The sequence below is a fragment of the Semicossyphus pulcher genome, unplaced genomic scaffold (assembly GCF_022749685.1).
Source record: "Semicossyphus pulcher isolate SPU_LCO1_2020_fin unplaced genomic scaffold, fSemPul1.0.p SCAF_2, whole genome shotgun sequence".
Lineage (NCBI taxonomy): Eukaryota > Metazoa > Chordata > Actinopteri > Labriformes > Labridae > Semicossyphus > Semicossyphus pulcher.
Genome location: NW_027211693.1, coordinates 8,784,464 through 8,807,572, shown reverse-complemented (window position 1 = coordinate 8,807,572; position 23,109 = coordinate 8,784,464). Strand labels below are relative to the sequence as shown.

At 38.7% G+C, this 23,109-nt stretch overlaps 1 protein-coding gene across 4 annotated transcripts in view; it reads left to right on the top strand.

Annotated features, from left to right (window-relative positions):
* Positions 1 to 23,109, top strand: part of ldb2a (LIM domain binding 2a) — a 100,252-nt gene that overhangs the window by 19,596 nt on the left and 57,547 nt on the right. For all 4 annotated transcript variants that reach the window (XM_069670442.1, XM_069670441.1, XM_069670440.1 and 1 more), the window contains exon 2: positions 8,764 to 8,866. In XM_069670442.1, the coding sequence (XP_069526543.1) occupies positions 8,764 to 8,866 (103 nt within the window). The remainder of the gene's footprint in view (positions 1 to 8,763; positions 8,867 to 23,109) is intronic.

Sequence of the window (23,109 nt, the reverse complement as noted above, 5' to 3'; positions counted from 1 at the left end):
CGAGCACAGGAAGTGTGACTAGTTTTATTTAACTTCTATTTGAACGTTTCATCTTTCAGTGGCCCTTAACATACAGTCAGACAAAACCTTTATAAAGATCCTCTGGAAACATCCAGAGAGTCTTCTGTTAAGTTGTTATTCTCCCCAGTAACCTGAGGCTGTTCGAATCTTCCACAACAGTAAAACTTCCTTGGCCCACCAGGCTGCTGCGCTACATGCTATTCAGGAGCTGAATGGGGTTTCAGACGTTGGTAATTCTCCAAGGTCAGGCCCCAGACACGCCTACACTCTTGGAGGCTTTTCTGCCACAAGAGGCTCGAAGCAAAAATACAGACTAACAAAAGCTTGCTTGGAAACATGGTTGATGTTAAACATAGAAATATTTGTGGTTCATATACTGTTAGAAAGAGAGTCGGGGAAGGAAACTGTCTTCTTTTCTGTGGCTGTGTGAATGCAGACAAAATGTATAAAAATGTATCTGTGCATGAAGCCTGAGCACATATGAAAGTCTGTTTAGATACATATATGCAGTACAACAGGGGGTTGCAGTTATTTGTACAAGGTAAACCTGTTCTTTTTGTTGTTTGTGTCTGATTCCACATTGTGTCATCTACCTATCCATCCTGTATGGACATTTCTATATGCGTGGACTTAACCCTCAGCTCTGTTGCTATTTACTAAGGATCCTCCCTATGCCGTCCCTCCAATCCTCTGGCTTTCTTGTAAATCCCCGGGGTCTGGCCATTGCTGGTGATTTGTGGTTGGCTAGTGGGCAATTGACACATTGATAAATCCCCCCCAGATGAAGTGCGATCCGTTTGAATCAATAGAGCCTTATCGGCTGACGGCCGTCACGGCTGCGACCATGTTGGTTCACCTCGGGTCCCTCTGAGTCGGCCTGATTTGTAGCATTTGACAACAAACATCGTCACGCCACGTGGTTCGTCAGAGAGTCCGCAGGCGTAAATGAAGGCAGGACGCTGTCTGTCAGTGAGCAGCTGCAGAGAGACAGACGGAGAGAGGGAGGTGGATATAAAGAGGGATAGAAACAAAAGAGAAAAGAGGCTGATTGGATATTAGAGAAGTGCTGGCTTCTTTTTTCATAGTAAATGTTTCATTTATAACTTTAAAACCTGCTTCCAAAGACAGAATAAAAGCAAGGCTCCTCATATTTCCTGCAGTAGTCAAAATTCAAACATCCAAAGACCCCATGAGCCTTCAGTGTGGCTCGTTCAGCTGCAGCCAGAGGATTCATATGGCTTGTGTCCACTGGCCAGGCTTTAGCTGTTCTCCGGCCCGCCTGGCTCTGATCCAGCTTCTCCTCTGTCTTTAGATCCGGGCCAAAACTTGCCGGTCCACGGCTCAGCCAGCCACGTTTTACAACTTGGCGAGACACTGGCCAGAAGCTGCCCAAAAGCTCCATTTCGAAGGATTAATGGTTACTGATTCTAAATAGACTGTTCACTGCATGTAATGGAAAGGTTTTGAGTAACATTTAGCTTTATTAGCTAGACTCACTTAATTCATATTTAATTAACAAAATAAATGACTTGAAGAAGAGTGCTGAAACTGCCCAGTGTCATTTGTTCTACTGTGGTGAATGTTAAAACTAAACGGTGCACATGTGGCACGTAATGTGCTCGTTATTTTCAGATTTCTCTGTTGTCTGGGTGGGAAGCTTTTCAGCTGAGACACAAACTAAATGATATCAACAATAGTTGGAGCCCGCTGACACCGCTGTCAACTCTGCTCTTTGTAAAATACATGTTCGTTTATGGGGGCTGGTTGTAGACTCGAGCCAAATACCAGTAGGCTGCCAAAAGAAACTTTTGTGTGTATTAGCAGGACATATTATTCTCTCAAATTGTTTAGTTTCAGAAGATTCTTGAAAAACAATTTGGAAGGGCACAGGAAGGTAATAGTGAGAACAAACAAAGATATAGCAGAAGCTTAGTCAGTGTTTAAATCAGTGGAGGTTAACTATCCCACTTCTTTTGTAAAACTGAATAAGAGAGATTTTAAGGAACACTGTATTCTGTAAAACAGAGAAGTGGGAGCTTAACTAAAACACTTTTCATTAAAACAGTAGGAGGAAGCTAAATTAATACAAGAGTCTATAAAAAAAAGAGAGATGGGAGCCCTCAAGATGACAGCACTCGAAAAATTCATCTCTAACACTAAATCCAGGCAGTTTATGTCTGTCAATTTATGTTTGTCATGAAATCCTTTAACCTGTTTTAGCAGCTGGGAAAGTTCAACAGACTCAATCAGGTGAAGCACTGCTTTGTGATGTGCAAAACCCCCCCAAAAACAACATCAAATGTGTGTCATCTGCAAGTATTGTCTGCGAATCAGGGTCTAATATATTTTGATCGTAATATCAAATTGGACATTTCAAGAACAAAACCGACATTCAAACATTGAGCCTACTTAAATATAAGTTAAAAAGTAAATGCAGAAATACACACATCAAAGTAAAGTACTGTGGAGGTGGAATGGTAGTCATATAATCATATTCAATCATAATTAATGATGCACTCCTGTTTCAGCGGCACATTAATGCAGTGTCTGGTTGAGGTGGAGCTAATTTAAACTACTTTTTAATGTTAGGTATTTCAATCTGTAACAGCTCATCATATTTTATTCGGGGATCATATGTTTTGAGTGTAATATCCAAATCTGCTTCTCTCTCACTTAAATGCTATGCAAAAATACAACATTTCCCTCTTATATGTAGTGGAGTGGAGTTATAAAGCAGAAGGAAAGGAAAGAAGGAAATACTTAAGGTAACAGAACATCAAAATGGTACTTGAATGAATTAACTGAGTTATTTTCCTGCCCTTGCCATAGACATTAAACAACCATTTAAACAACACGTCAATAACCTAAAACATTTTCTTGCATTATATAATTTATAAGGAAGTTAGTCACGTATTTTTTATTTCGGTATGGAAATTCGAGCTTTTATTTTGAAAGGGGTTATGACGGTTGGCGATATCAACGGCAGGGGAGTGTGTAAGAAAAATGTCCGTTTTTTTGTGTTTAAAAACGTCGGATTATTAGTCGTTTGGCTCCTGGTTGGTAAGTGCACGAGGTTTGTCAGTATTTAGATTTATGCTGTACCTAATATTGAGTGATTTTAAAAGATTTGAATAGTTATAAGTTTAAACCAAAGACTGTATATTCATTGGTTTAAACGCGAGTGAACGTAAGCTAGCAAGAATTGCTATATATACATTAGCCCATCGCGATTTCTTTCTAGCAGTTGAGCTTAACAAGCAGAGCAAAGCTAGCAGGAAGAAATACTGCACTGTGGAAGTTGGTATTGTCCTACATCGGCTACTGTCTGGAAGGTGAAGTACATGGTTAGGTTGCATTTCATGTATAATTTTCCTAACCATTTTAATTATTATTTTTCTGATGGTAGTAGTTAAAATACCACTCATTTTATTACTTGACTTAAGTTGGATATGTTGTCCTTTATAACTCTTGTGTCACATTTTCATTGAGTTAAAGTTGCTTATCTCGAAGATCTCAGTTTTGTTCTCTTTGGTGGCACCTACGGCGATAAACGGTAATTGTGGGAGCACACTTCCCAGATATCCAGACAGTGTTGCATGTGTGACGTCCCTGATCGGCTCTGATTGTAACTCTTGATTTTCCTGCCTGACGGTCGCTTTCCTTTTCAGACTGTTTGCCTTCATCTGAGCGTCAAATTTGTTTCTTTTTCTTTGGATTTTCACTTATTTTTGAAGTTGTATCTGCAGTCATCGATCTTTTCTTTGTTTGTTCAGCCATAGTAGATTACTGTTTACTTGTAACACTTGCAGAGAAGCAGCCGCTTAGCTCCGCCTACCTTCTCTGGCAGACCAACCACTGCTGGCTGATAGAAAACTGGGCGCTGCTTGTGATTTCTTTTTGCAAATGTCATCACAGACACCCAATCCATACTAATGCAAATGCAAAGGCTTTCATCAGTGGGCCATAGGCTCAATCACCATTGTGTTACCTCATTCAGCAATAGTGACTTAACAGACATTTATTTAAATGAAAAAGTTCAAGATTATATCTTTAACTAACATTGGATATTGGACCTGCATAACTCTCGTTACACATTTTCAATAAGTGAAGTTTAAGAAGGGGGTTATTTTTTTTATTTAGTCTAAGGTTGATGATGCAAGTTGTGGAGGTTATGGTGAATATTATTTGAAAACTGTTTGGCTAATATTTTATTAACCATTAGGATATGGCAGGATGGTATTTTCTATTTAGTGTTTTCTTCTCTGCTCTTATCAGTGTGTTCACCGAGCTACAGAATGAATAGTGCTCTATTCATCATTGAAGCTTTTGTTAACCATCCAGTAAAGAGTTAGGCCATCATTCAGCCAGGGATGCGAAAGCATAAATGAGCCACAGTGTGTGACATGTTGCTTCATTATTAAGAACACTGTAGGTTATTAAAAGTCAGTCTCTCAAACGCTGTCCTACTATTGTAAATATCACTACAAGCTCACCAAATGTGAATTCATCCATGGTTAAAATGTTTTAAAGAGTTTAAAGGTTTGTTAAGATTTATGTCTTCCTGCTATGGCTTCAACTAATAATTGTGTTCGTTAGCGATTCATTAAATTATCTTCTCGATTGATCGGTTGGTCCTTTGGTCTACTAAACATAATGAGAACAGTGCGAAAAGCCTTTTACAATGTCACAGAGGCTAAAGGGAATCATCACGTCTTATTTTGTCCAATCAACAATTCCAAACAACGAAATATTAAATTAAATGAAATTTAATTTTAAGCAGCACATCCTCACATTGAAGAACATGGAAAAACATAGTTTGGGCATTTTTACTTGTAAAATTAATTCTATGATTAATGGATTAATTTTTTTAATAGGTTTCTGTCAACTGAATTATCCTTTTATTGACTAATCTTTACAGAGTGACACAGACAAGGTAGAGGAGAAGTTAGAAGCAATCTTTCAGTTTGATATCCTTCATATGGTGTACGTTTTCAGTCTATATATATGATCATCCTGCTATGTTGGTCTATTCTGTATTCACAACATTGACTGTCGGTTGTGGTGAAAGGTTTCCTTCTCTGTTGCTCTTCCTGAAGTTTGTTCCATTTTTATTCCCCATAAAAGTTTTTTTTGTGTGTTTTTATCTCAATTGAGGGTCTAAAGATAGATGGGTGTATACTGTGCTGATTGTTAAGCCTCTTGAGGAAAATTGTGAGTTGTTTTATCGGTCTATATAAAAAAAATTGATTCGACTTGATTGAGAGATGGACTAATGCAGTGTGTGGATCGTCTCTTGAAAGGGATTTGTTGCTAGTCAGAAAAAATAGGACAATAGCAGCCTTATCCTTTAATGCTAAATACAGAAGCTGTTTGTCACAGGAGTTATTTTGATCGCTACGTTTTTGTTGCTCTTATTCTGTGTTATTAAAGCTATATCAAGGAGCATAGGAATAATAGAACAGACAGGATCACCTTCATAGTTGCACTGTGTGATAATAGAGAGCCGGTGTGTGTGTGTGTTTGTAAAAAGCATGTTATTCACCCTTTGCTTGACTGGAGTTCCCGCCCCCTCTTGGTCCTGGATTATGAGTTGAACTTAATCTGAATGCTGAGTGGCAACAGAGTCAGTTTATTTCTCGCTCTCCCTCTCTGTCTGCTTTGTCCTGGTGTGTCACTCTTTTCTCCGCCCGTCTCTCTGAAATAGATGTATTCATATCAAACAGACCCCACACACATGCTGGCTGTTCACACCTGCTGATTCTCACAATATGACAGTCAGTCAACACACATACAGACAGACGGACGCACACCCACGACATGCACATGGACTTTATTCCCAGTGGACATCTGGTCAGTGCCACACACACAACGAATACCCTGGCATGCATTCCCATATCAGTTTGTTGTACAGCGAGAGTGTGTGGTGTATTTTTGAACTGTTCTGTCATTTAAACAATTACACTGATTGACCTGATGTGAGCGCTATAATTACTGGACAACATTTTTATCCTGTACATTTTGTTTTTGACCCAGCCGGTCCAATTTTCATAGTATTAACACATTTGGCTCAGTGTTATGGAGCTGATATATATATTTTTTGTCTTTTTAAATGAAAAATGATGGTCACATTTTTCAAACAGCAGAAGGCCAGCTGCACCACTGCTGCTGTTTTTACGAAACACCCCGGTTTCTGAAATGTCGCTCTGCTGCTTACGGTAAAGCATGTGGGATTCAGACTGTTGGTCAATAATGTACATTTTCTTCTTTTTCTCAACAGTGATTGGCACTGTTCAATTTTTTAATACTTAGATCAAATGTTTACACAGTTAATCAAGATTAATTTCTGATTAAATCAATCATTAGTTCAGAGTGTTTTGCAATAAGGATGCTTCTTTTAGCATTTGCAGCATCTTACGTAGAGGGTGAAGTGTATTTGAACAAACTATTTGTTTAGATTATTTAACAGAGGTAGCATTTAGAAGCAAAAAAGCAAACAGATTCTGCTAGGTAGTTTTCGGAATAAATTATTATATTGAAAATTGGAACCTAAAAATGTCCTTAAAGGATGTTCCCATATTTATTTTCAGATTTTTAGGTCCAAATGACTAATAGGTGCAGAATGTTTTGGAATTGCTCCAGTGGATCTCCTTTGCTGGAAAGACATGATTCGGGCTTATGGAACGTGCCACGTCAAAGTAGTTCCAGTAAAAGTGCTCGTGTTGCCAACAGACAGGCTCAGATTGTTATTCTAAGTGTCTTACATGCTACTCTAGGCTCCAACGCAACAAACTTTCTTCTCTTCAACTAACTCAAATTTCCGACATTATTTTGAAACTTACCTCTTGGGAGACTTGTTTCTGATAAAACAAAAGGATCATGCTCTTTAAAATAATGATGAGCTGCTGATGATCTACCTCAAAATAGAGCCAATTGGTTTCTGATACCAGAATTAGACTTAAACTATCAATCTGCACTTGATCATTCCATAAGGGACAAATCTTAGTCTTCAAAAATGCATCGTTGTTCTTAAAACTGCACTGTTCACTGTGCTTCAGTTCAGTCTTTGTCCCACAGTTCAGCTGATCTGTTTGCCAGCTGTTCGACCTCCCCACTAACTCATGATCACCTATTGATTGACCGGCTAGATGAAGGTTCAGGTTTAGGTCTTCCCTGCCCCATCTCTTCCTCTTTGTGTATCAGACTCACAGTACTTGAGATGAGTTGACCTGCGGGGCGCTCCGGTCGCTGCTCATTGGTCTTGACACTGCTCGATGGTGACAACGCTAATTGTCAACATCTGGGAAGTGCTTGCCATCCCTCAGCCCTGCGCTGAATGAAACGTAGTGATCTGTCATAACGTGTCAGAGGAAATTAGCATCATTCAAACGTCGAGGGGTAAGGGCAGGGAGAGAGAGGGGCCGTCCTGCAAACAATATCTGGGGCTGTTGAGAGGAGGGGGGAAAGGGTGAGCCACTGTTATGGGAGTCATTTCAGGGCAAAGAGACTTACATGATTGTTTCCTCACAAAGGAATTCACCCTGCCAAGAGGAGAGCACTACTTTTACAGGTACAATACCTGCCAGTCTTTGGTTTTTAGTGTGCACAAAATCACCACTACAAATACTTTTCCTGTAAGTACTGTAACTGCTTCTACTAATGATACCATTACTGTTATACTACTACTTCTCTTACTAATAATTCTACTGATTATACTGTCAATCTCCCTCGATTATTAAGATAATAACATTCAAGTTTCATTTTGACATTTTAGGTAAATATTTTGAATTGATAAATGAAAGCAAAAATCATATAAATTTACCACCATTACTACCACAAATAAAGAGAATGAAAATAATAATACTTCTGATTTTGGTGATGATACACCTTTGACGGTACTAGCTAAAGTTGCACCTGCTGTAAAAAGTGGAAGAAGCAGTGAATTATAAAGCAGTTGGACCTCAGCTTGTAATTCAGACTTGTAGGAGCCTCAGGCAGGGCTCTGCTGAAGTCCAGGCTTAGGAAAAGTAAAGGGTGTTACCAGGCTCGGGCTTTACATCGACCTGTATGAGGGGCTTAGACCTGGAGCCAGAGGATTGAGATCACAGGTTAAAACCCGATTTACAGACTCGTGTTTGTATGCTTTTATTTCTTTTTGTAGCTTTTAGTCTTTTGTTCTTACCCCTCCTTTCTTATTGTGATGTCTTTTTAGGGCCCTGTCATAATTTGTTTTACGCACATAATATATTTGACTGTTTCACGGTTCATACTTGATTGTTGAGGCCCTTTCTGAACTCACATGTGAAAGCAGTGATTTAAATAAAGCTCATAAAATTCATTTTAATGAAAAGGCACAAACAAACCAATCTACAATAAAGGGAATACTTGCCCTGCACTGCTGACTTCATATATCAAAAACAATGTTTTTTTTTTTATCTTGTCTCATACAAAAGCCTGCATGGTCACAATATCTTTGTCTTATCAGAATGAATCAATATTGAATTTATGTAAACAAATGCAACAGCAGAAGAGGAACAACCTGGGCGAAGGAAATTCACTGGGTTATTAAATAATAGAAGAAAACAGAGACTTTCATACCAAACTGAAATAACCCATGATGCTTTTAGACAAAAGGGTACCTGCTGCTTTGTACTTTACATATATTTTAGAAGATCTTAATATACTAAAGATAATTATTAACTCTGAGGACATCTTTGTAATTGTATTGTTTTTGTCCTTAAACAGGAAAGTGACAGTTTGTGGTGGGACGCCTTTGCGACAGAGTTTTTTGAGGAGGACGCCACGCTCACACTCTCCTTCTGCCTGGAAGATGGACCAAAGAGATACAGTAAGATTCCTATAATATTCCAGCAAAACACCATCATGCAATTATTACATTTTTCATTCTAAATAATTTGATTATTTAAAAGCTTTAAAATAGTTTAAAGCTGTTATTCTCACGGAGAATTTCAGTATAAAGCATCAGTGAAAAAAACAACAAAAACCTGCACACAAACTGCTGGTATATATATTTATGAGGTTTACGTCAACACACCCATCATTTGTCTTTCACTTTTATTCATGTTGTGCTACCCGCCCACACACCTGTCATACATTCTGGAGTGCAAACCCCTTTTTCAGTTACTTTCTGTTTATGAATTATATATTATGTGTATTCTTGCGACCCATTTTTCTCTTTTTGGATGGTTCTTAAACCTGCGACCACCTGGTAACACGTCCACGTCCTTCAGTATTAGGTTGCTGGTGTCCCGATGAAAATTTTCATTGGCTGATAGGGATGAACGAACATAATGTGGCAGTGCTGAAAGATTTTAGAGAAAAAAAGCCTTCATACTCAGATACCTCTGTCTGTGGTATTCAATCATTCTTTGGATGAATTTTGTGAAAGACATTTTATTTTGTATTTCCACTTTGCTTCAACCTGCTTTGTCTACTTCCAGTTAAGTTATTGATTTCTTACATTTCCCAAAATGCCTTTTAACACCTCTAAGAAAAGAAAATGTGTTAACTGAAAAGAATAAAAAAGATCTGTGCCCATGAGTCAAACATTTCTGCATTGTGCTCTACGGAGTCTCTGTGCAGGAGAAAATTGTTATCTTCCAACAATAGTTTCCTCTCTTTATGTGATAACTGAACATTGGTGCAACACCAAACACGACTACTATTAAGGTCTTCCTGAAAATTTCATCACAGGGCTCTGTTGTGCGCTGAGCTTCTTAAATAAAGATGGAAATGTAAACCACTGTCTCAGAAATAGGCAAATTATTGTGTATATCTGTATGGGCCACTTAACAAAAATGTGTTGCTATCTTGGCACTTCTTTTCTAGAAGAGTGCAGAGCAACCTGATACCATATCTGTACTGTAAGTGTTTTACTGCCAGTAGAGATGAGAAGTTGGAGGACTTATTGGGATTCTCGGGTTCAAGGTGTGTATTTGTGTTCATTCTCTTCACAGACGTTTCTATGGGCTTGCACTTTGAGCACTTTGAAGCACGGTTGGACATAAATCTCTGTTTGTTAAATCATTAGAAAAGAAGAAGACGGAATGTTTTACCGTACAGTATATCTGGCTCTTTGGTAAAAGGTCAAATGTATACAAACTTACGGAGAGAATTCAACAACAAGGACTCCCAAGATGCATTTCAGTGAGAGATGATGCAACACAAACAGTGAGCTACAGCTAAAGATTTGCACATCGTAGAAAAGCAATGAACATTTTGGCTGTTTTGAATTAGTTAACTTTCAGATTCAGGGTTTTTACAGATGAATTTAGCACTTCCAATTTAAACTAGACCAGATGTGTAAGTTAATGAGTTTTAGAGGTGTTGGTTGCCGTGTTTTTTTTAATCCTGATTCAGCAGGCTGTTTCCAGTCTTTAGGCGAAGCTAAGCTAACTGCCTCCTGGCTCTAGCTACATGCCTAACTCACAGGTGTGAGTGGTATCAATCACATCTAAACTATTGCTTTAGAGCTCCTGTAGCTGGTTATGAAACAGACTGAAATTACTGATGCACTAATATAACCCAAAAAAGCAGCAAGAAGATTTTTAATTGCTGTCACCACTGCCGCCAGTCCGTTGTCGGACGAGAGGAATAACAACTCAAACATTTTGAGTAGTGATCAGCATTTTCCACGGAAAAGATTTACTGTGAGTGAGAAGTATGACTTTGAAAAGACAGCAGGAAGATTATTTTCGTTACAGATTACTACTTAGACATGTACAAGACAGCATCAGCAAAGAGATAAAAAAGGTACCGCTATGTCCACAGGGGTCGCCAAGTTCGACACAACATTAAAGTTCCTCAGTAGCTTTAAGTTAAGATTCCACATAGGAGGATCTCTTATATTTTCAGGCTCTCGTTCATTGTTGCATTTTAAAAAGGCTGCATGTTATAAACACTTGACTCTGTGTCTCAAGTTAGAAAGACTGCAGCAGTATGTACAGTATGTTGTCTTCAGCAGAAAATGATAGAGCAGAGGCTGTTATTGACTTTGTGGTATTGTCCCCTTCATCTCATCTGCATAGGTCCATGTTTTGATATCTGAAACATATTGAATATCACACAGACATAGATAAGGATGTGGGGCTCTGAAATGAGCAGATGTGTGTAGGGTTGGCTGTGTGTGCGTGTTTGTGTGTGTGTGAGTGATTCAGCTCAGTCATGGAGGAGGAATAGAGAGAGAGAAGAGAGAGAGAGGGAGTGGAGGATTGTTGTGAGCCGGGCCTGGTTTGCTTTTCAAATGTAAAAATAAAAATCCCCAGTGGTGTAGAGACGGTAACCCTGTTCCCTCGGGAACGGGCGGCTTAACACCATGGCGATGATGACTCACCGTCAGTCGCAAGCGTTCCTCGATTCACATTCAGGTGCGCTAAGTTACACACATGCACAGACACGCACACACACGCATACACAAAACATCATCCAAGAAAAAACACCCGCATCATGTACCTACAGCTGAGGATTTGCCTCAAAAGAAAAACTAAGAATGACGCCTTCTAAAAGTGACGGTGTTGTATGTCTCTGTCTGTTTTTGCAGCATTATATAAAAACGACATCCAGCAAGTGATTGTCATTGAGCTATTTCCCACTCAGCTCAGAGCTCAGGAACGTCATTCATTTTAGCTTCTGAACAACTTACAATAATTCTGCCGGTAGAAGGACCTCTATGTCCTCCTCAAGGTTACTTAAAAGTTTTAGTGGGAAATGAGCAGTTGCTCAACTTTCCATAAATTATGATGACATAGACACAAAACCAATCGCTGTAGATCTTAGGCTCTTGTGGTCCATGCTAACACATTTTAGCATTTCCTTTTTTCCTGTAGAAGCAGCTTTCCAGCCAGCCTGATTTCAAAAGTGACAAAACTAACAATGAGAACAAAACTATGTTGCATCAGTTTACTTTTGTTTTTATGTGAAATTTGGGTGTCTGACAATCGTTTTAATGAATCATTATGCCCCAAAACATTCAGAAGATAGTTAAAAACTTCCCAAAGCCCAATGTCACATATTTATGTTGCTTTGCTCAAAACCCCCAAACTTTCAATTTACTCTGTATCTCAAATACCCTTTAATATATTTGTTACAATCTCATGCAGTTTGACTTCATTAGGGAAGCAGATCAAAATGCTCATTTCACTGCCTATTAATGTCTTAATAAACGTATCACAATCTGGGATGAAAAAGGAGTTCTTTTAAAAAAGACTAAAACTTGTAAGTACATCTAAATTGAATTCTGTGCAGCCACGTCTGAAGCCACTTAAGGGGTCTGGCCAAATAGCCACTAAATCTGATATAAAAAATATGATGCAAGGATGCCAACAAATGTGAACACGACGACAAAAGGCACATGGAGGAATAACTTATGTAAATATACAAATACGTTACTCAGCATGTATCGTAGAGTTTTACACAGACCACTGCATGTTATTTTTAAGGCGAAAACAACAGAGCTGTGTCTACCTTTTCTGTCTGAAGCTTTTTTTCTTCACCTTTTCGATTATACAGAATCATTCTTGTGTCACAGGAATATCTGTCCTGTTTGTTATCAGGGAGCTTTGGACTCCTGCATCTTTTGTTTTTTTATTTTACTGTTTAAAGTCCAGAAATGAAAGCTCACTCTGCTGCTGCTCTCATTGTAAGTCATTCTTTATAAGACCACCAGCTAACTGCTGTACATATAAAATGTAAATTTACCGCCATTGGACTTGCTCTTAAATAACCTTTGCTTGCAGCTGCATAAAAAAGCACAGATATATGTAGTTTTTGTCAAGCAGGTCAGAGCAACACTGACCAGTGGAGATGTGAGGGTGTAGGAGGTGGAGAGTGGTTACCATCGGTTAAATGGGCCGTCCATACATGTTGGACGAGCTACAACAAAGCAAAAGGTCGTAATAGCTTTCATTGAAACAAAGTCTGTTCAGACACTGAGTAGGATAAAATGTTTAAAGTCGAGGTGAAATGAAAAATGTCATTTTAATCCTTTTAGATCACATCCCCGGTAATATTGTGCATCTATTTGACAATATAGGCCAAAAAAAATACAGAAAATCCATTTCTTCGTATTCTTATATCAAAATCTGATCATTTTTTCTTCCAGTAAAACTAAATTTCACACGTGCTTACGTAAGTTAGCACCAAACAATTTCAACCAATCAATCTGCAACATTTAGCCGCAGAGCACCAAGAACGCTCTGTCAGTTAGGTAGCTACTGCGCTGTGGAGAACGTCTGTCTACGCCCACTTCTCAACGATCAAATCAAATCCCTCTAATCATATGTCCCGCCTGCACGTCCTGTTTCCCTTGGAAATACGTCACGATACGGAAGCTAGAAACTCTTGAAATGCTGTTTCAGCACGACTTTGAATAAAAAGACTGAAGTTTTAGGTGTCAAAACGTTTGTGCATATTATCATAGCCCTTATTTTTACTCTACAGTATCACACCATTTGTCATGACACTTCTAAAATAGAGAATATTTTTACCTTTTAAAGATCAAGCAGACCAAGCAAATGAAAAGGGCAAGTCTTTATATGTGTGTTCTATTATGCTGCTCGAGCATGTAAAACACGGATTTATAGTGATTTGATCCTATTTTTGGTAAATTTGTATTTATTATTCCATTAAACAAACCCTAATGTATTTATTGTAGCACTGAGACACTCTCTGTATAATGTATAGAGGAATAAAGACTCCAATCCTCGTTGAATTACATATTTTGAGTCATACAGTAGCTCATACGATAATTACAAGGAAACAAATCACTCCAGTCTGAGGTGCTCTAATTTCATAATGTTCAGCGGAGGAAAAATTAGAAAAGCCAATTTACCTAATCTGTTTTTCTCATTGCATGGACCTGTGTTAAGGTGCTTTGTAACTCGTCTCCAGCTGGTGTTTATTATGGCTTCTTAGAGGAAATAGATCATATTGGAAATGCCTGCGTGTTAATTGTTGTAGGACGAACGCTAATGCATCTGTGCCCTGCATGAGCCCTCTCTACCTCTGTTGCTGTTTTTTCTGTCTGCCAATTCTTTATTCTGAAATCAGTTCTGGCCATTAACTAGGGCTGGTTATAATTGTGTGATAGGAAGAAAATGATTTCTGTTGTGAATGTCATAGTTGATGAATCGTTTAAGCCACTTATCAAACTTTTGCTACATCCTGCTTTTCAAGTATTTGTTGAGCTCATCTCAAGTTTAGGTAAATTCTAGTGGAAGTACAGAAACAAAGTATAAGGCTATGTCCACTAGAGGTGCAGAAATTCAACATTCTTCTAACCGAGTACTTGTCCCATTGCTTAAACGATTACTCGAGTAATCACTAAGGAGTTCTTCTTTATTTTTTATTATCCAGATCTATAAAAGTTGCACATTGCGCATTGGAATTAGGCTGTCTATTGTGCTATTTATACATCTATTCTGATCTAGCTATCCTAAAACACATAAAGCAACATGCATGGTAGCTTTTTAAATAACAATTATTGACACAGGGAACTTACTGGGATATCGCTGTAAAAGTGTGGAACCTAGGCATAAACATAGCAAATGAAATGCTTTTTAAAACCAGGACATATTGATTGGATCCTTAGTTTAACTTATGTTTAGTATGCATTGAATCTGTCACTGCTCCAAGACAAAAGACTGACTTGACTTCTGCACTTCCTCCCTACAATATATTTAATACAGTAGTGTTTGAGTGATAAGAATGAAATAATTTAACAGTGCTTTAGACTGCATCTCATGTGGTATTAAAACTATTTGTAGATAAAACTAAACTAAATGGTTGGACAAATCAAGCAAAGTTAAGTCATCACAACTTGTGATGGGCATTTTTCTGAAGCCATCGTGAGGGGGAGAAAGTAACCTAAATCCAGATTAGGTGTTTAATATTCAGATTTTGTAGGGCACTTACATTTCTCTGTCTGCATTAAATAGATTCTACACAGTAACAGTACTTTCTTTATGGTTCATTACTTATCTTTGTCTCTCGGGGTTAGCTGTTCTAGCTTTTCAAATGTGAGGATTCACTCCTTTTTTCAGTTAAATTTCATTGTGACCTCAGTACAAACAATTTTAAGATTATTTAATTAATCAAAATATAATCAACAGGTTAATAATAATTAGTCACTACCATTACTTTAAACGCAGGCTATTCTTATTGGCAGCTGTGGCTGATAAATCCCAAGTAATTTTGTTTTACTAGCCTACCAGAGACTGACGGAAATCCTTCAAATGACAGGGCTGAGATTTGACAGTCTTAAGAGTCGGAGCATGTTGCTGCTGTCTGAATAATTTCCCACCCTGTGTCACTAATGAAAAGCAAACTTCACCAGATCGTCTGTTGTGTCTAATTGTAATCTACATGTATCAGTAACAATAACCATGTCAGAAGACGACATAAGCAGCTTATCCAGACAGATTGCATTATTTCTTGCCTCGCCTTGTTCTTGCAAAGATCTGAGGAGCATTAAATGTGAGCACTGAGAATTTGTAGTCTCCAATATGTCATAATATTTAATAGCGTCTTTGGAAATGAAACTTATTAAAGCCTTGTATTGCTATGACACTGTATTGCTTTGATAAGAGTTTATATTTTTAATGTTTTTTTTCATCTTTGAAGGGAGAGTGTTTTGTTGCCTATTTGTGTACCCCTGCGAATGTGTAAAAAAAATTCTCCAGCTTTGCAGGCCAATTATTGTTTTCTGCACCGAATATTCAGGAACTCTATCTAATTATACCCCCAATTGCCGTGGCCTTAACATTCGCCCCAGTACCTTGTCTGGCTCTGCAATCTTTGAGGCATCTGATGAAAGCTGCTCTCCATGATGCAATCAAAGAGCAAGGCTCATTTTAGAAGTAGTTCAAACAAGAGAGGGGAAAACTCTGCATGTTTAGTGGGCTGATTCAGGGCAAACTGCGAAAGTGATTCACAACACATTTACAATTCATCTAGTTATTCTTGCATTGCAGCACGCAATAATTGCAGCAATAAAATGACCGCAGCTAATAATCTTTAAGCAAGCATGAGGACATAATGAGGAAGATGAAAACACAGTGAAACAGCTTTAATGCGAGTGAAAGCCTCTGCCATGAAGTAAGCTTAACAAGAAACTCACTCGGTGCGATGAATTAAAACTGGGAAGTTTTTAATCACTAGACATATTATATTCACTCGGAAATGTGATCATTTATTAGGCCAGTCTTTCAGATACAAACAACGTAATAAAAACTAGTTACAGCAAGTTACAGTTTTGTCTGATTGTTTGTAAAAAATCTTAGGGCTGTCAGAGTTAACAAACAGTAAGTTCGGGATATCGGGAAGCGTTGCAGGCGTAATGTTGTGGATAGCAGAAGCAAACCTCCATGAGCAGAAACTGATAAAAAGGGTCTTTTAGATGTCATGTTCAGCCTCAAAGCCCTGCTAGATGGTTCTCTGGACAAGACAACAGTTATTTGTATTTACTGTCGATGTGAACTGAGTTACCAGCGGAGTACGTCGAGTCTTAAACACCACTTGCTGGCCAAGCACACGGCTGATGCAGAGAGCCCCAGGTTGTGAAAAATGTCTTTATGTGATTAAACTTTGACTAAAATGATGTTATTTTTATCTCCTGCTGCAGACTCAATGACTTATTACTTAGGAATGTTACATTCAGGTCAACATGCCGTCTGTTGTTGCTTGTTGGGCTTCAGTTTGCCGTGTTATGCTTTCAGCATATTTTTTGAGCATGCAGAACCTTTGAGGTTATTCTGTAGAATATTCTGGACAGTATTTGTCATTGTTTTGGAATGTTGCAATAATAATAAACTACATTTGCATAAAGGAGGCATATTTGTCAATCCCATGTTGATAAGAATATTGAAAAATTTAAAAAATTCTCTTTAAGGTACATTTACAACAGGTAAAAAGTGTGCGATTAATTTGCAATTAATTGCAAGTTAACTATGGACAATCATGCAATTAGACTTTGTTAAAAATCATTTTTTTTCTCATACAGTAAAACATGACTTTTTCAGCAGCCTCTTGTACACAGTCCCATTTAAAAATCTTGTTCTGAAAGGTAATAATCACTTTGCACAGCATATTGATTCGTAGAGTTTTACTTCAAACAAAACAGAATTTACAAGCTGCAGACATTAAAATTAGAAAGGTGAAATACACCTGGAAGTAATTGTTGTAAGGTCACTGTCAACGGCAATTAATTTTTTTTTAATAAAAATGAAAAGGGCTTTAGAACTTGAAATGTGTGCTCTCCACCCTCAGGTGGGAAAACGCTATTAAAAGGAATAATGTTACAAACACACAGCCCTTTCATTATATCACCTTGTATGGTTGTATTTGCTCGATGTGTGAGCAAAATATAGCCTAATTACACATCCAGGAAACAGAGCAACATTATCATTCCTTAGAAGCCCTGCTTTAAGACACCCGGAGGAATAAAGGAATGAGGAACGTCCTTGTAGCTCTGGTTTGGTCTCCACCATATCCTCGGATAAACATATTTATCTCTAACCACTGCGGTCACCAGCCAATTACTAAATGTGCAGCTGGTTTATCTGTTTTTTGGGTTAAAGCAGGCTGCTTGGTGCTGCTGAAAACAGGACTGACCAAACCTAATACAATGAATGCAGCGTAAGATAAAACACACTAAATGAGGCTTCCAGCTGTATAAACCTGCAGGGTTGCATGAAAATGATCTCTTCTATTATCAGTAAAACTGCATCCTTTTACGTCACACCTTGTCTTTGGACTTCTTTATAAGAAATATGAATGCTGCCTTTATTAATTTGATTAGAAATAAGTCTCTGAAGACACTACAAAGCCCTGACTGTCCAATCATAAACATCACTTCAACACAACAAAATGTTTTGGATTTTCCTCAGCCCATTCCTACATGCATGTCAATGTCAAAAATACCCAGTGTGTCTTTTGTCTGTGATGTTATGATGATGTAAATGGCCTCATGTTACCTGACAGCCGGTGTCAAACACATGATGCTTTGGCCCTACACATAATCTAAATGATGTTTACAGACAGGCTGAATACAGCATCATGTGAAAGAAGCTGAATGGAGGTCTGAGATGGAAGGATAAGTCTATGCTGTGATCTGACTCCTCTCTGTTGAATAAAAGATTGACAGCGGAGGGCTGGGACGGGCTTGTTGTAGGGGGGCTGTATTATTGAATCGGGTGGTGGAATGAAGTGAAGCAGAGGTGGAGTCCCAAATGAAGGTGTGGGAGTGGTGCAGTGTCGGCCTGCTTGTCTGTTTGTGTGTGTGTGTGTGTGTGTGTGTGTGTGTGTGTATCTATGCCTCTGTATCTCTTTGTGAGTGTTTTCTCTGTTTGAGCGATGGCCAATGTTTGTGTGTGAATGTGTAAGCGAATGTGTGTGTGCTGGTTTGAGAGTTAAAGGGGGATCGCAGTGCGTTCTGTAGAGGGGGGGGGTGCAGTGGGGGGGACGGTGTGCGAAGCTGCTTTACAGAGAGATGGATAGGATGGATTGAAGGTGTAGAGCGGTGATTGGCAGGTGGGATGATGCGGCCCTGGCTCAGCTGCAGCGCTGAGATGTAGGCTGCTGCTGATTGACAGTCGAGCCGAGCCTGGGAACAACCGCGCTGGATCGTCTGCAAAGAGAAACAGAGAGAAAGAGAGGAGCAAGAGAATATATACAATATATAGCCATAACATTTAAGTAAGGTCTGTTCCTGGATAGTTCGACACTGCCATCTATTGTAGACTGCACTTGTGGTGTATATACTGTATGTTGTTTCTGACAATTGCCAATGTCCTAATCAAGCTTCTGTGTTAAACTGTGAGAGGATAGCAAAGAGAGAAACGCAGGAAAGAGGACTGAGTGACAGCTCACCCTTCAGAGGAACAAACAATTAGTCATAAGGAAGGCCCTGAGAGGGTGTAGAAATCTTTTTTAATATGTTTTCAAGCAAATTATAATGTAAGTGGTCTGCAATATCTGACACACAACCATCTTATACAGGCTAATCATCCTCCACAACATCTGTGACTGCGGCAAATGTATTATTTTGAATATTATTTTGTCAATTAATTGATTCAGTTTTCTGTCTAAAAAATGGGAAACACTAGTCTGTTTTGTCAGACCAACAATCCCTGAACTCAAAGACATTCAATTTATTACAATAAAAAACTGCAAACTGGCTGAAAACTCGATTTAAGAGGCTGGAAACGCTGTGCAAATTTTGTTCCATTTTTGCGTGATAAATGACTTGCAAATTGGTAATTATGAAAATTGTTGTCATTTTCTGTTGATCAACTAATCAATTCATCAACAAACCTTTCAGCATGAACTTCATTCTCTGCTGGATTACTGATGTTAAAGAAAGGAAAAATCTAACGAGGAAAGCCTTGAGCTGTTCATGGAAACCCCCAAAGGTTAAGAGAGGTTTAGAAATGCTGGTTGTGGAGGTCGTGTAAGGTGTTTGACTTCTTGCTGTTGCTGATGTTTACTACTTTTTTCCCATTGCGCTGTGATTTAAGTTTTGTGTGTCTAACCCTGTATTTTGCAACTTTTTGCTCTACCCATGGATGCATTCAGTTACTGAATGACAGTCGAGCTGTAAATACCAGCTTTGTGAAGTACACAAGGTTTTGATGAGGCTGTTTGACAGACGGATGGGCTCATTTTATTCTGTGGTGACTCAAAAAAGTCTTTGTCTGTCTGCGTCTGTGAGATTTGACCATAGGTTCACACAGTCCGACCATTACCGACTGCTCCCACGGATCCACACTCTCACTGGGGCTTGCAACAATGCTTTCTTCTTAAACCCTGTCTGCCCCATCCTGCAGGGAAAATGAGACGCTTGTAGCCCCTATAGATTTGTTCTAAATATAAAGAAATGCCTCAACAGCTGCACAACTTCTTAATACAGCACTTTTAGAAGACTTGAACTGAAAATGATCCTTAATGCAAGCCTTTAATGAAAAAAACTGCTTCCATTTGAGACATTAAAACATAAAAGTGGATAAATTCCCAGATGCGCTGATAGTTAATGTAGTTTCCCACTGCAAAAGTCTGACGCCAGTGCAGCAGAGTTACTGATACTATTTACAGATCTGATTTGAATAAGATATGCTAAGTTAATGTGATGTAGCAGGTTTTTAAATAAAATGTACAGTTTGTAACTAATCTAATTAAAGAGGCAACTTTTTTATCTGGTACTTTGATCATGTGCATGTTAATGTTATAATTATTGTGCCTGCATACAAATATATGCTCTACAGGATTCAAAAAGGACAACAAAAAATTAAGATAAGTAGATTTTTGGACCTTCATGTCTTCAACAATACATTAATTAATTGCTGAAAAAGCATTATTGTAAATAGCAGGAGAAATCTGAGTTAACATTAATAAACGCATTAGTAGTGATAATAAACTCTAAACTTTATATATAGATGGATGACGCGTCTCTATCTGCTCTTATTGTATGAAATTGATGCCAAAATAGCCCCTGTGATAGGCGCTGCCATCTTGCGATGGTGATGTCATTTGGAGCCAGTGTTGCGCAGTAGAGATCGGCAGGTGGAGCCGCCGTAGCCACTTCCGCTTAGCAAAACACACACTTAAATTACCGACAAAAAAACCATCCCGCACGTCGGCGTATTTAACAGCAGAACAGCTTCTTCTGATGTTAATTTTCACAGAAACTTCAATGATTGTTTTAGTTATGTCTCCTTTCGACTTTCCTCCTCCACTCTGCTAATCCGGAACAGATCAGCTGCAGGAGTCATATTTGTCAACAGAGCTGTCAATCATCCTTTTGACAGCATCAAATAACTAATTAAAAATTTACTTGTCAGAAACATGAACACTTGGACATAAATCGGAATGATGAGAACTAGCTATAATGACAGAAACTAGTTTGAGAAAAATTTATTTGGCATGTTTTTTGATTTTATAGTTTGACTCATGTCCCATCTGTTAACATGGAGGAGGCTTTATGAGCTATACTGCAGCCAGTCAGCAGGGGGTGCTTGAAATGTTTTGGCTTCTTTTTTAGGGAGCTGTCATGTCGTCCATCTTTTTATACAGATTATACAGATTTTTATACAGATATGCATTTTTATCTATGGCTCCAACATGCATAGGCTTAGTGTAAAACTAATTCCTGCACCTACAACACTGATGACCGGTCCATTTGGATATTTGAGATCTAGTTCAGTTTAAGCCCTTTATTTTGACATGAGACAACCATTCCACTGTGCTAAATCAGTTTGTTTGGATCTAGAACTTTTCATTAATTGGTCATTAAAACTTTAAAGTAAATTGATGTTAAAACACAGTGTCATAAAGGGAAACAATTGCATTGACTGTGCAGTTTTTTCTTTAAATAATTTTTGATTTTAGTTAGTTAAGTTCTAATTGCAACTTCTATCAGGTGGCAATTTAGACCTTGAGTTTGGCCAGTTTGCTGTTCAGTCTGTGCCGGAACAGAAAGAGTTTCACTTTTTCTGTTTTTGTCTATTTTTCATCCAGCCATAAGCCTGTTATTGTTGTCTCTTTGTAACTGGCCTCCTCTCTTCTCTGTGTGTGGTTTGTGCTGCCAATCAGTTCACACCAGTCTGACTTATAGTTGTGTAAGGGGAACATGGTGATGGCTCCTTCATATTATCAATCAAGAAGCAGAAAATGATGATTATTTTATCATGAAGGCTATAGAATATAGTTTAAATGACTAGTCAATCTCTTGGCGTGTACTGGCAGTCTCTGTGTAAGGCAGATAATCAAACAATTATTTAAGGCAGTCGCTCGATTCCTATAACAAGGGACAGTAGAATTTTGTCTATATGTTGCTGACAGCCCCATCACATGTCCTTTTAATGTATTGGCAAGGCAGAAGAAAAGAGCCATGTTTCTGTTGTATGATTTTCCCTTCGGTTTATGTTTTGTTTCTTCTCTTTTCCCATGTTATGATCGTTGAACACTGTGGACATCTGGGTTTCTGTTATCCGGTAATTGCCGTTTTTTTACCGGTAGAATCTGTTGAAGTCCGACATATTAAAAATCCAGTCATAATGTCCGCTGAAAATAATATATTTTCGACCAAAAAAATATCACTGATTCATTATAACTCCCTTCAGTGCTTCAGAATGTGCTAAACCAGCCATCAGAACCATTATTGGTCATTTTGGCAAAGGAATTACCAGCGAGGACACGTCAGCAGCACCAGCCACAGCCCCTCTCATTGAGGCCACAAGCCCATGAGATGCCAGCGCGCCGCAGCTATGGAGGCTGGAATTTATCCACGGCCTGCGAAGACCTCCTCATCAGAAATTCCAGTGGAATATATGCTGTCCCGATTCATATATATTCATTAATATTAGTATATAGGCTATAACGAACTGCACTCCCTGAGGGAGAGAGAGTGCATGCATATGGACAGTGCGGACACAGCGCAGACAGTGGTCATTTAAGCCATGAGACATGTAGCCTATAAATTGTAGCCAGTAGGCAGTTTAGTGAAGTTATTGAAGCAGAGTGCACCAGCTGGGCGTACTCCTGGGTGTAACGTTACGTACGCCTTGTGCACCAGTTAGACTTAGATTAGACTTAACTATAAGGGCGTTAAAACGAGAGGGCATCATCTGTAATCGGACAGTTGATCGAAAAGTTTCGTTTTGACAGACAAGTCCTGTTTGAATTAATTAAAGAGCTCTCCCCTCAGCTGTAGCATGTGTCGGACAGAATCGAGGCGCTGTCCCCACCCTGCAGGTGCTGACTGAGCTAAGATTTTGAGCCAGTATGGCTTTTCAGAACAGACAAAGGGAGACATGATAAATGTACATTGGACAACGGCACGCTTGATTATTTATGTTTCCTCATTTCAAACTCCGTAAAATGTATTTTTCTTTACTTGTTTGTTATCCATATCTTCTGTCGATCATAAGAGAAATTAGCAAGTGGAGACTTGTGTTGCTTGGTAACAGTCACCGCTTTTCGAGTGTTCACTTGGACGTGCATCGTGAGACCAGGCTCAGCTACGACCGGTGTCAGTTAGCTGCACTCAGTATAAATTCTAATCAACAAGTCGGTCATAGC